Genomic DNA, 12413 nt, shown 5'->3' with positions numbered 1-12413 from the left:
CCAATGAACGCCTTACCTCCTCAAAGTGCTATGAAACTTCACTTCGCTCTATAAATATTTTACAACAATAATAATCAAGGGGCACATTTTCAAAGAACAGGCTCTAAAAGTTATATCCACAAAATGTGAGAGCATTGCAGCTACAATCCAAGTGCACACTCACCACAGAAGCACTTCATAGGCTCACAGAATCATAGAATGGGTTGGGTTGGAAGGGACCTCAAGGATCACGAAGCTCCAACCCCCTGCTGCATGCAGGGCAACCAACCTCCACATTTCATAGCAGCCCAGGCTGCCCAGGGCCACATCCAACCTGGCCTTGAACACCTCCAGGGATGGACGGGGCATCCACAGTGCCCACCTTACAAACTTTGGCCCTCAAACAGGCAGTGCTGCATACGTGCACAGTGTGAACCACCAAGTTTAAGCACGCTCTCAAGAGCCTTTGCATTCTTCCAGCTGAATTCTCTGAGCCCACAGCTGAGGATGCCTGCCTTCATAAGGATTCAGTTGCTCTGAACTGGCTTCAAAGCAGATGTGCACAAAGGCGCTGCACAGACTCTACCTACAAATAAAGTTGTCCTGATTTCATCAAATTAACCTCCTTTCCAACACTGAATGTGTGCAAACAAACAGGCTGCACTGGAAAACCCAACTCCAGACCAATCCATGCCCATTACCCAAGAGTCCCCCCAAGAGGAATGGCAGAAAGCAGGCCTGGCACTGGACAGGTCACCTCCAAAGGACACACAGCTGCACTCCAACAAGAGCTCAACTACATTCTTCAGATAAAAAACAGATTTTGTTTCTTCTTCCAAAGCTTTTTCAGCATGTATGAAAAACAGCACTTCTTTAGTGACACTCCAGACACTTCATCCATCCAAACTGTCTCTTTGGAAGTATTCTTAAAACATCTGAAGTTTTCTTCTAAGTCTCCACTTTTTTCTTTTTCTCCAGCACATCCTGCTCTGGAAAGAAGTAAGAAATGATAGAGAACCACGAAACTGCTTCTTCTTTCCCATCTTCCCAGTAAACACTAAGTTCAAACATTTTCCACCTACTCTTTATGTTCCCAGCCTCACCTGGTACAGAGAACTAAGTGTCTTCTCATAAGCAAAACCAATCCTCCTCGATTAGAAGTGCAAGCCATGCCATGGAAGCACCATGCAGAGTTCATTTTCCTACCATCCATGCTGTTTGCACTGGAGAATTCTCTCTGGGGGAGCACTGGGATGCATTCCACTTCCACATAAGCTGCTACAAATTTTAGCCCCTGTAACACACCGTACAACAAGTTTTTTCTGGCACTGCAAAGAAAAACCCCTATCTGCACCCACACAGCTCCAGTGCTTCAGATCCCACGTGGTAAGTTTTGTGTAAGAAATGAATAAGTCTCAGGTTTTAGACACATGAAGGAAAAGGTACACAACAACTGCACCAGAAGATGCCCTTTTACTTTGAGATGCTGAACATAAATCACACTGTGTTAAACTAATGCAATGGCTTTTCTGTGTCCAAACACAGTGACAGAGAACACGTGTTCTAGCCCTGTTTCTTGCTTATCTTACACAGCACAGGATTTCAGTATTGTCCTCAGACACCCAAGTATATGATGCCCATTAGCAGTAATGGATCTGCATAGCTACATCCCTCTGAACTATAATGAAAAATCAGTTCCCCAGCAGGAATTTGTTTTTCAGTGAGGTGCACAGCATTTCCAAATAATCCATTAATAAAGGTGTGCATTGGTCCTCACCAAAAACATCCCTCAGAATACCTGGTCTCTGTATCTTACTTCAACAGGTAACTGCTCGAGCAACGCTGCGTCAGTCCCATAAACACTCACTTCCCAATTGCAAAGGTAGTCATAATGCCAGCACAAAGAGGTTGGACTCACGCTACAATTTCCTTCCCATTGTGGATGGAGAGATCGTTGCCAGGCTTATGATTGGTCTAGCAGTGAGTGGGTTTAGTGTAAATATGATTATATTTACCCATGAGATGCAACGAGAGTGCTTGCTTCCCCTCCCTCCTGCGAAGAGTAAAACTGGAAACGAAAGTAGACTTAAACAGGCATGGGAGCCTGCACCAGCCAAAATAGATGGGACACCTCCAAGACAAGGAATTGCTCTGAGATCACCAGAAGCACTAGGAAACATCTCCCACCCTAGGGCTGAACCCTGCTCCCTCTCCTAAGCTCGTAAGTGAATCAGAAAGGAGCAAAGCAGCTTCCCATTGCCTTTACAAAGGGACAACTGAGACATTTCTCACTACCTCACTCTGCTGCACCTGATCCAGATGCTGGAGGTAGGAAAGGGCAAGTCTACTTTACCAACAATATTCGCAGGTGAAGTCTGGGAAGAATGAGTGTTCCTAAAGTAATAACAGAAAGGTCTCCTCTGTATGGCAGATATAATGAGAACCTGTGACTTCAACGCAAGCTGCATACCTTTGAATAAATTCATTCTTGTCACTCAAAAATGCTGGGGATGCTCCCACTTACAGCTCTGCCACTGCTGTGTGAGCAGTACCCTGGGTATGGGCTAGGCCCAGTTTTACATCTTTGTCCTGTGGCAGCCCAAAACACAGCCAACAGGGAGTCCCACTGCACCTTACTGCAGGAAAGAAAAGAGATTTTCCTTCTTCCTTAGTAGAGCTGGTCCAGTTTCTGTTGGTGAGTAATTCAAGCGGCCAATTAAACACTTTTCCCCCTCATCCTCTTTGCACATTTGCCACAAAAAGACAGATTTCTTTTTTCCAGGCATTTTTAATATTTATCATGGCAATCACCCAGCAGCAGGTTTGTGAGGAAAAACTCCTGCCACCCGTTGTTCAGCAACCAGCATGCCACGAATTCACTTTCATGGGTGAATGACTATGCAGGTAGTTGAGCAAAAGTCCATCAGCTTCCCAATGTGTAGAAGACATTATTGCAAACTTTTTAATATACCTTACCATCTCAGACTCCCCTGCCAAATAGCAGTATTTTTTTCTCTAAGTCCTGGCAAACTTATTTATGAGACATCTTTATAGTTTGGGAACTAATTCTTGTTTAGATACATAAGGCTGGGAGGGAACTTTTGGCCATTAATCCAGTCTTCTGCTAATTTTCAGCCTTAATTTATTCATGGACCGTTCATACCCATTTGTATATGTGCCAACATGCTGTTTCAGTTTAAATAACTCTTCTTTCCTACATCTCCCTGTTTGTCCTCCCAAGATATATTTGCAGCAGTGGCCACATTCCCATCTTGGCTGGCCCAAACAAGACAAGCTCTGAAATAAACTTTTTCCAGCTAAACATGCATCTCAAGTCCCGGAAGCCCAAAAACTATCAGCTGGCACAGGGGCTGCTGCTGCTAGCTGAAATAGCCCTCAGACCTTCTTAAGACACATAGAAGCTGATTCAGGCACCACTGCCTCCTTTCCAGATTCCCCAGCTCAAAGAAACCACCAAAAACTTCAAAGCTCCTTTCCTCGACCTCTGCTTTCCAGTCTGTCCCACTGTGTGTGCTCTGTGTTGGAGAAACTGAGGGATCTGGAAACTGCTGGAGAAACAGGAGAGTGTCTCCAGTAAATAGCCTGAGACTTTGTTCCTTTCACTAAAGTGATGAGGCACCAGGAGGGCATGGTGTTCAGCAAGCACAGAGATGATCTCGGCCTGCCATGTGATTTGTACTGCAGCAGAGCTGCTGGCACAGCTGCTGTAATAGCCAGGAAAAAAATTCCCTCTGATGTTTTGGAGTTGGATTTCACCTCTACAGCCTTCTACTCTGTTCAGGGAGCAGGGAAGCAGAATTGTCAAGCCTCTGATACTGGCTCACCGCACCTGTAATCCCAGTTTTATTAAGCAAAGCAATTAAGCACGGACTTAACTTTAAACACATTGTCAAAGCCCAGTGGCTTAACACAAGTTCAGACTTAAGCAGGTGCTTAAGTTCATTGCTGACTTGAGGCTTAACTTGTCAAATGAAACCAAAGAACCTTGCTTGAGCTGCTCTAGCAGAGTAACAAAACCAAAAGCTTATTCCCTACAGCAAATGTGCTGCTGGGAAGGGCGGGTTCAGCATTTCTCCCAGCTCCAAGCCCTGCTAAGGAAAGACAGAGCTGTGACAGCACCCCAGCCCTGCAGTAGATGCAGGTGATGATGTGGATGCAGTAGGGATGCTCAGCCAAGGCCATGCTGCGTGTCCCATCACTGCCAGTCATTGACAGCAGTCTCTGCTTCCCGCAGCTTGCACAGGTCCAGGGTATCAAGGCAGGGCTGAAGAAGAGAAGAGGGCTTGAAACAGCATGGGGGAATGTTAAAATGAAGAAGTTCCCGCTGTAGGCTGGTAGTCAGAGCCTGTTGGGGGTGAGATGCAGACCTCTAGACCCAAACAAGAGCAGAGAAAGGAGGAAATAATCTTTGAGACAAGCTCCTCAACTAAGAAAGATACGGTGACGGATCCTGTGAAGAACCAGGAGAACAAGTGCAGCTGCTGCAGTTCCAGTACCATTACGCTGTGGTTGTCTGAGCCAGAGAAAATGGTGCTCCAAAAACCCAGCTCTGCAATGCTAACAGCCAGGACAGCACCAACCTGACTTGGAGGTGGAGCTGATGGAGATTAGAAAGTTCAGCTGGAACGCTTTTAATTCAGAGGTAGGCACAGAAAGGCTGTTAGTTCAGACTGGAAGGAGAGGAACTTTGTGTCATAAAACCAAGAATACATTCAGAGATGAAAGTCAGATGAGGTAGCATTTGGAAAGAATCAAAGGGGGAAAAAAAAGCCAACATATGCTCTTAAGAACAGAGGCACTAAATATGATTGTATTAGCAGTAAAAAGAAAAATGAGAAATTATGGCAAAGGAGTGGGAATGGGGTCAAAGACTGGTGCCTCTGTTCTATGCCAGCACAGAATCAACATTTATGCCCTGGGAAATTAAGGAGTAACTGAGGAAATTCACTGGAAGAGCTGTGTGTCTCTGTTACAGAACTTCCTCAAAGTTACTCCATAAACACACAGAGACCTCATACATATATATTGTATATATTATTAATGCAGGAACTAAGGGACCAAGCCATATAGCCAAAGATAGAGGGTAACTGTGATCAGGAACCATCTTTTTGATCTGTGGAAGTGGTGGGAAAAAGAAGGAAAAAAAAAAGCACAAAACATCATGTCTTGGCTCCACTGCCAATGCCTTATTATGTAGGATATGCTCTTTTGCTATATGCATGGATGCAAATACCAGATCAAAACCCATGCTTCCGCTTAATCAGTTGGCTCACAGAAGCAAAGAAGCTGCTTTCCTTCTCTAACAGCTTTTTTAAGGATAAATAAAGTGATAAAAGTGCTTGACTTGTAATTAACAGAATCATACGCGCACTCTGAAGTAGGTTAGTGCACAAAAATACAGAAGAAGCAAAAGAAGAAATACTCCAGTTCCCTGAAAAAAAGCCAGTCAGCACTACAGACATTTGATGACAGATTTCCTGGGCATTTGTGATCAGTCCTTAGCCTTCACACAGACCCCTAGGCGTGCTCTCCTGTTGAACTACACAGTGAATGCCAATTAGATAAGGAGAACTCACAAGCACAATTCATAGAGCCTTGGGAACTTGGTCATTTTTTCAGGATCCACATCCCAAAAGTCAGCAGAACAACTGCTACCCGCACCAGCCTTCCTCTTTTCTCCTCACCAAGGAGGAGAAAAGTCTCTAGCTGGACACTGCAGGTGATAGACAAAGAAAAGCTTCAAGAAAGGTGGTGACCAGCAGCAGAACACCATCACCAAAATATCATCCCCACCTGGTGCCTGGCTAGCTTCTAGATGAGAGCTGACGGTTATGAGAGAAGCAGAAGAAAAGCAGACAGAGCAAAGCCCTCCTGGGCACAACAGCTCATGCTCAGCTCTCTTCCCAAGCACGCTTCAGACCTGGGCAGGAGCAAGGTGTCAATGTATGGAGATAACTCCATGACATAACACAAGGAGATAACACATTTGGACATGTGGCAGAACAACAGTTCTTCTATCACTGGGAGTGGACTTAGATGCAACCTACCTGAAAGTCGGTGCACACTGCACACCACGCTGCAGCTCTCCAGCAAAAGGCACGGGCACGGTTCAGCTGCACTAAAACTATTTGAATAGCAGTGACATAATGATGCCCTCAGAAACAAAACGAGAGCTCGTGTACCTTACAAATTAGTTGCACAAACTTCCCGTTTGAAGACTTAGACTTTGACAGAGCTCAAAACAATTAGCAGAGAACTGTCAAAAGTGCTTGGAAGCAGCCACTCCTGAAGGCTATGTTTCAGCCTAGACACTGAAACGGAGTAAAATCTCCAACCCAGAGGACAAGCTACTCTCACTGTTTCAATGCCAAGAGCATGCAAGAGGCCTGACCCTCCTGAAAGATGCCACAGGTAAGGTAGAACATCTTTGCGAAAAACTTAAAACATTAAATCACTTTATAAAAGCAAAAAATCACAGCCATGAGGAAAAGTTAAGCCATTTGCCAACTGCAAGCACTCCAAAGAATTACCATGGTGTTTACAGAACTTAAAGAGACTTCCTGAATAAGTGCTTGTGGTTTAGTAGGAACACATCCTTTTCATTCACCTGAGGACACCTCACACTTGCAAGTTTTCTCATTCAGCTTGGTGGCCACAAATCCTACTTGTTTTCTTCAAACAACAAAACCTGAGATACTAATCTTTCCCCTCCAGCAAAACGCCTGTCAGCACCCAGACTTCCAAGAGGTACAAAAGGCCAGGAAATCTGCAATGAAATCTCTAGAGTCAGCAGTTTTGTGCGCTTTACTCTCCAGGTTCTGTTTAATTCCAAGTGGATGCAGCTTGTAGCATCTGCAGAATCTGCTCCTGGACCAAGGAAGCTCCTGTACTCGGGCAGTCAGTCTTCCCATGCACCCATGCAGAGACAGTCACACTGCCAACACTGAATTCGGGTCTGCATTTTGACAGAGAGTGGGAGTGTTGCTGCAAGCTGAAAAAACTGCATTCTGCAACCAAAGCAAACTTGTGACTAAGTACAAAGCTGGTGCCCTCACCTTTCTCTGCTCCATCTGTCAGGCTCCTGCAGAATGCAGGACACAGTCCCACCTGGCTCGCACTCCCATGCATCCATCCCTGCAGATGCCTCTCAGCTCCTTCCTAACTGCAACTGACCTCAGCAAGGGGCCCTCACACCCACCATCTCCACCACCTGCTTTAACGACACACAAGGCAATTTTATTACTATTTTCAATGCACGGCTTTCTTTTTTTTCCTCTTACAAAAAGCCCTCAGAGGTGTCCGTCTGCCAGGAGCGGCTCGGCTGTGCCGCTGTTTCCCGGTGTACTACGGCTGGAGAGCACTGCGCCGTTCTGGAAGCAGCTCACCTCCGTCGATTCCAAGGGGAGTTCACACACGCAGAGCCAAACGTGCTCCCCGCACCTCAACGGCTGCTTGGGGTTTTCTATTCTCCCTTCCTTTTTTTTTTTTTTTTTTTTTTTTTTTTTTTTTTTTGCCTTTTCCTCTTTTTTTTTTCTCCCCTTCGCCTCCATTTCCCTTTCCTAAGCGTCGGCAAAGTGCAAAGTAACTCTTAGACCACGGAACGGATCGGTTTCCCCCCCGCGGTATCAAAAAAAAAAAAAAAAAAAAAAAAAGAATAATTTCTTTCATTAAGATGAACTTTCACCGTGGAACAGCTCCACGGAGGGCTGGGACATCCCCAACCCCACAGAAATCCACTACAGCACTAAATCGTCACTCGGTTAAAGCGAGGCGAAGCCGAATCTCCCAATCACCCCCCACCTTTCTGGAAAAATCTGATTACTTTGGCGAGGAAAACGAACCATCAGGGGATGCTGAGGCTCCGAGGCCCCTCCACCGCCACCCAAACTTTCCCGGAGCAGCGCTGAGCTGGGAGGGAATTAAAAAAAAAAAAAAACAGAAAAAAGCCTCCAAAAAGATACAAATCCCCGCATCCCTCCCGAGCGCCGCTGCAGGATGGCTTAACCTTCCCCCCCCCCAGCATCCCCCGCTCGGCACCTGGCGGGGAGAAGCCCAGCACGGAGGTAGAGGCACGGTGAGAGCCTTACTTTTCTGGCTGGAGTAGCCCGGGTAATATCCATAGTAGCCCGTGATCCGTAAGATCCTGTCCTCGATGGTGGCCACGCCGTTGGGTGCTGCTTTCCCATCCATAGAGGGCGGGAGCCGCGCGCGCGGGGCGGCCGGGCGGGACGCGGAACCGAGCCGGGCACTGATGAGGACGAAAAGGAGGAGGAGGATGAAGAGGAGGAGGAAGCGCGGCCGCCGCAGCTCGTGCCGGGGCTGCCTGACTCCGCCGCCTGGTGCAGGACGGGCTCCGCAGCGCCCAGCGCGGCCGCTTCCCCCCCCCCCTCCCCTTCCCTCCCGCCCGTGCCCGCCCAGCCCCGGCGCGGCGCTACGCTGGAGGGAGCGGGGAGGGCCGCGTTGTGGCTGTGAAATGGTGGGCACCAAAAAGTGAGCGGCTGCCCGGTCCCTGATATCCCACTGAGGGGTATCAGCACAGTGCCGTTTCCCCCTTGTGTTATCACGACAGCCCCCGATAAGGAGTCTATCCCCTTCTTTCTTACAGCCTTAAGAACTCGGAGCCTTCCCTGCTCCAGGCTGCACAGCCCCAGCTCGCTCGACCCGTCCTCGTAGGGAGGTGTTCCATCCCATTTTTGTGCTCCTCCTCTGCACGCTCCCATGGCTCTCCATGTGGGATGGAGAGCTGACACAGCCCGCATCCTGGAACGGGCCCACCTGCAAAGCTCAGGGTGCAAAAGCCACAGCTGTGCGCAGGGCTGAGGGATTGCTCTGTGTGCTGGTAGCTCCAGCCTTAATGTCACTGAGAAAGGTGTCCTGAAATGGTGTCTGCAAAGCACAAAACTGTGGGTCTCCAGCTGCAGAGGGATGAATCCTGTCTGTGGGTTTCAGCATTTTGTTCTGCCCACAGGTATTCGTTCACTCGGAGCCTCAGAGCCATAGAATTAAAGTTGGGAAGATGCTGTAAGATCATCCAATCCAAGCAGCCACCTACCACCACCACTGCCCACATCCCTCAATGCTACATCTCCACAGTTCGTGAACACCTCCAAGGAACGTGACCCCATCACCTCCCTGGGCAGCTGTGTCACCATCCTTTCAGAGAAGAAATGTTTCCTGCTATCCAACCTAAACCTCCCCTGGTGCAGTTGAAAGCCATCGCCTCTCACCCTATTGAAGCAGATGCAGCAGCTGCACTCCACAGTGCTCCAGGAAGGTTCAGTGTGCATATCTACCCGCTGCCCGCAGAGAGGTTGTGCACCTGCTCTAAGTCTTATCCAAAGCGTGTCCTCCAAATCTTTTCCTGCCTTTGAATAAAAGAGATGAGAAGTTCATCATTTGGTTTTGTGACTCATTCCAAACAGTAATCCTCTCACTGGTAAAAAAAAATCAGGCTTTGAATTACTTGAATTTACCTGCTACTGGTCCTTTTTATGCTTTTCTCTGCTAGTCTGAGAAGACCATTAGTACCCAGCCCTGAGGATATATTTATACCTCATAATCAACTCGGTATTTTCCCTCCCTTCCATTGTTTTATGGCTTTCAAATTTCATCTTCACCTGCTCCTTTTCTGTCCATTAACTGTGTACAGGGAACCTGGTCAAACCATTCCGCATCTGCCGCTTCCTTCCCTCTCCACATTAATTCTTCTCCCTTTCTTGCTTGGCTAAATAAGCTCATGGCACAAAACAGCCCTTCATGGGCACAAATGGAAAATAAGTGCATTAAAAATAGCCATCACTTTGACTTTGCATGGGGAATCATTAGCTGGTTAGTGTTCATACAATGCTTTGAAGACCAATGTTTTCACATGCATGAATGTAGATATAATAAATGCACTTAAGGTCTTTTGACCGTGATTTCTCAACTGCTGCATTGCTATGTAATACTAAGAGCAGTTACAAATCAGTGCAAAATCAAACACCTGTAACTCAGGACTTCAAGTCATAGCTCATTTCACAGTTTCCTCACGCCCTTCCAGGCTAGTTACATGAATCAAGATTAATGACTTTTAATGATTTTCAATGTATGGATTTTTTTCTTATTTGTCCAACATGAGCACAGACTCCAGCATGGCAAATTTACACCTACTGACAACACGCTTCTCCTTTTACTTCTGATCTGTAAATTGTTCCAAGTAGCTTGCACCTCTCCTGGATTTCACAGACCGTGGGACAGAAATGGCTGAGAGCCATTTGTTGGCTTTGGGAGGTGCTGGGTCAGTAGGAGCTGGTAAGCCTCTAACCCCTGCCACAGAATTCTCTGTCCCACTTAGGGAAGCACAGTTCGTGCAGAAATCACTTGCCTGCTGTGTTGTGTGGAATCTCTGAATAAACCACCAGTCCCCTCCTTGCCTGTTTCACCTCCAGTGGGAGTTGGTGTTATGAGAACATTACCAGCATTGATCTCAGCCTCAAAGTCATATTTCGAGACTTGAAAGTGTTACTTTGCTGAGAAGGAAAAATATGGCCGGTTCATTTGAAGGTTAAATGAATATGCCTGGATACTACTCTAAGCTTGAGATTCTTTCCAAATCTCTTAGTTCAGGCTTAATTTTTCATCTCCTCCCTTCCTTTTATCCTTAGTCTTTCAAGGACACTCTCTGCATGCCTAAACATTGCTAGATTACGATAATATAAGAAAAGCCATTCTTGAAATTACTCATGAACGGTTCCTTCCTAAAATCACTACGTGCAGGGGATGCTCAGTGATACCCTCTGTCTTTTTGAAAGCTTACAATGAATTACAGTGTGGTATTGTTTCTGAACTCCTACTCTGCTGACCGTTTTTCTTTCAAGAAAAATGAAGCAGATTGCTTTTTTTGCAATTAGGCTTTTTTCAAGTTACGGTTAAAGGAGTGCAGAGAAGCCCAGCTGAGTAAGATGTATGAGCTACCATTTATTACCAAGAAAAAAGACACTAAAATGATGAAGGGCACATGGGGACTTATTTGTTTCATCTTTCCACGTTAACAGGCCCATCAAAGTTGCTAGCTGCAGAAATACGCTGAAGTGATTTTGCAGAGAGAGATTTGTATTTTTACCACTTTGAGACTAAAATCTGAGGGCTGATTCAGAAAAAGAACTTTAAAAGTAGCAATTTAAGGTGAAATTTGTTGCCATTTGGTGCAGCTTGAACATCTCCCTTTTCTGTACAAATATAAATATTTCTCTAAAGAAAAAAAAAAAAAAAGGGACACCATTAATGGACACACAAATCAACCGTAGTTAAAAACCAGTGTTTAACTCCAGGCCATATGTTTGCAAAAATAACCTCTCGAGTCAGAGAACAACGTAGATGTCTCCTGACCATCTTGCTGATTCTGCAGACAGACAGTTCTGGTGTCTTTTTTGCTGCTCACAGCTTTCCCAGACAGCTTCAAATAGAAAGGAACAAGGTTCTGGGTATATTTCACAGCTGTCTTTCAAATCCCACAGGATGGTGCTGAAACTGTAAAGACTCTTGAAAGAACGAGTATCCTCACACCAGCACGGTTTCAAGAAGCAGACCTCTCCTTACCTGCCTTTTTTGGGGGACCACGTTGGTTTTATTTTTTTCTCCACAAGAGGAGAGCCATCACTGCCTACTTTTCACATCCTTACTTACGTTGCAAGATGCTCTGAAGACCCAACAGTGACCAAACTGAGTAGGCCCTCACACAGGGCACAGCCTGATGAATTTAAGGAAAGACAAGGGGCATCAAATATGCTTAGAGCTAAAGCAGATCAACAACAGGCTTAGGGGATTACAGCTCTCCCTATTTCCCAACATAGTGAGGAATGTTTAAAGGAAAATGGCTCTTTCAAATGAAGAAGTAATGACAAGTTAATTGTTCCAAGTTAACCATTTTCATTCCAATATTCCTTTGGGTTTCCTAAAAGGATTTGTCAGTGCAGCTTGGATTGCAACTCAACATGTCTTTAAAAAGTCGTGGGAAATGTAACTTCTATGTCATTGCAATAGAATTACTTTGCAAGTTATGGGCCCTGTGCTCCTCTCTAACAAGTCTTGAAGCTGTGCTTGTGTAAAGCTAGCAAAAAATGGGGAGAAGGTGGACCCACGGATAGGGAACAAAGTCTACAACACTTACAGGTCTTCTAACTGTCACTGGAGCATATCCAGCTCTTTCTCACTCTGCCTCACACCCAGGAAGGATGAAGAATGGACTAGCCTCTGTACTGACATCAAGGTCAAAAAGGACTCAATGACAATATGAAACCATTTAGTGTAAATATGCTTCAAGCTGGCAGCGTGGTTTTAAGAGCTCTTCCCCTCTGTTTGAAAGCTGGGGAGCTTCCAGCTTGGAACAAAATTTGTGGACCAGTTCCAAAATATTTCAGAGCATCACCAAATAT

The 12413-nt window shown here is 46.0% G+C and overlaps 1 protein-coding gene across 1 annotated transcript in view; it reads right to left on the bottom strand.

Moving 5' to 3' along the window:
- SLC35F4 (solute carrier family 35 member F4) overlaps nt 1-8365 on the bottom strand; it is a 103212-nt gene extending 94847 nt beyond the window's left edge. The window contains exon 1 of the mRNA XM_052694761.1: nt 8088-8365. Within this exon, the coding sequence (XP_052550721.1) occupies nt 8088-8190 (103 nt within the window). The 5' untranslated portion in view covers nt 8191-8365. The remainder of the gene's footprint in view (nt 1-8087) is intronic.
- Between the last annotated feature and the right edge of the window lie 4048 nt (nt 8366-12413).

This window comes from Tympanuchus pallidicinctus, unplaced genomic scaffold (assembly GCF_026119805.1).
Source record: "Tympanuchus pallidicinctus isolate F22 unplaced genomic scaffold, pur_lepc_1.0 scaffold3, whole genome shotgun sequence".
NCBI classification, from domain to species: Eukaryota; Metazoa; Chordata; class Aves; order Galliformes; family Phasianidae; genus Tympanuchus; species Tympanuchus pallidicinctus.
This window is presented reverse-complemented; position numbering and strand designations above follow the sequence as displayed.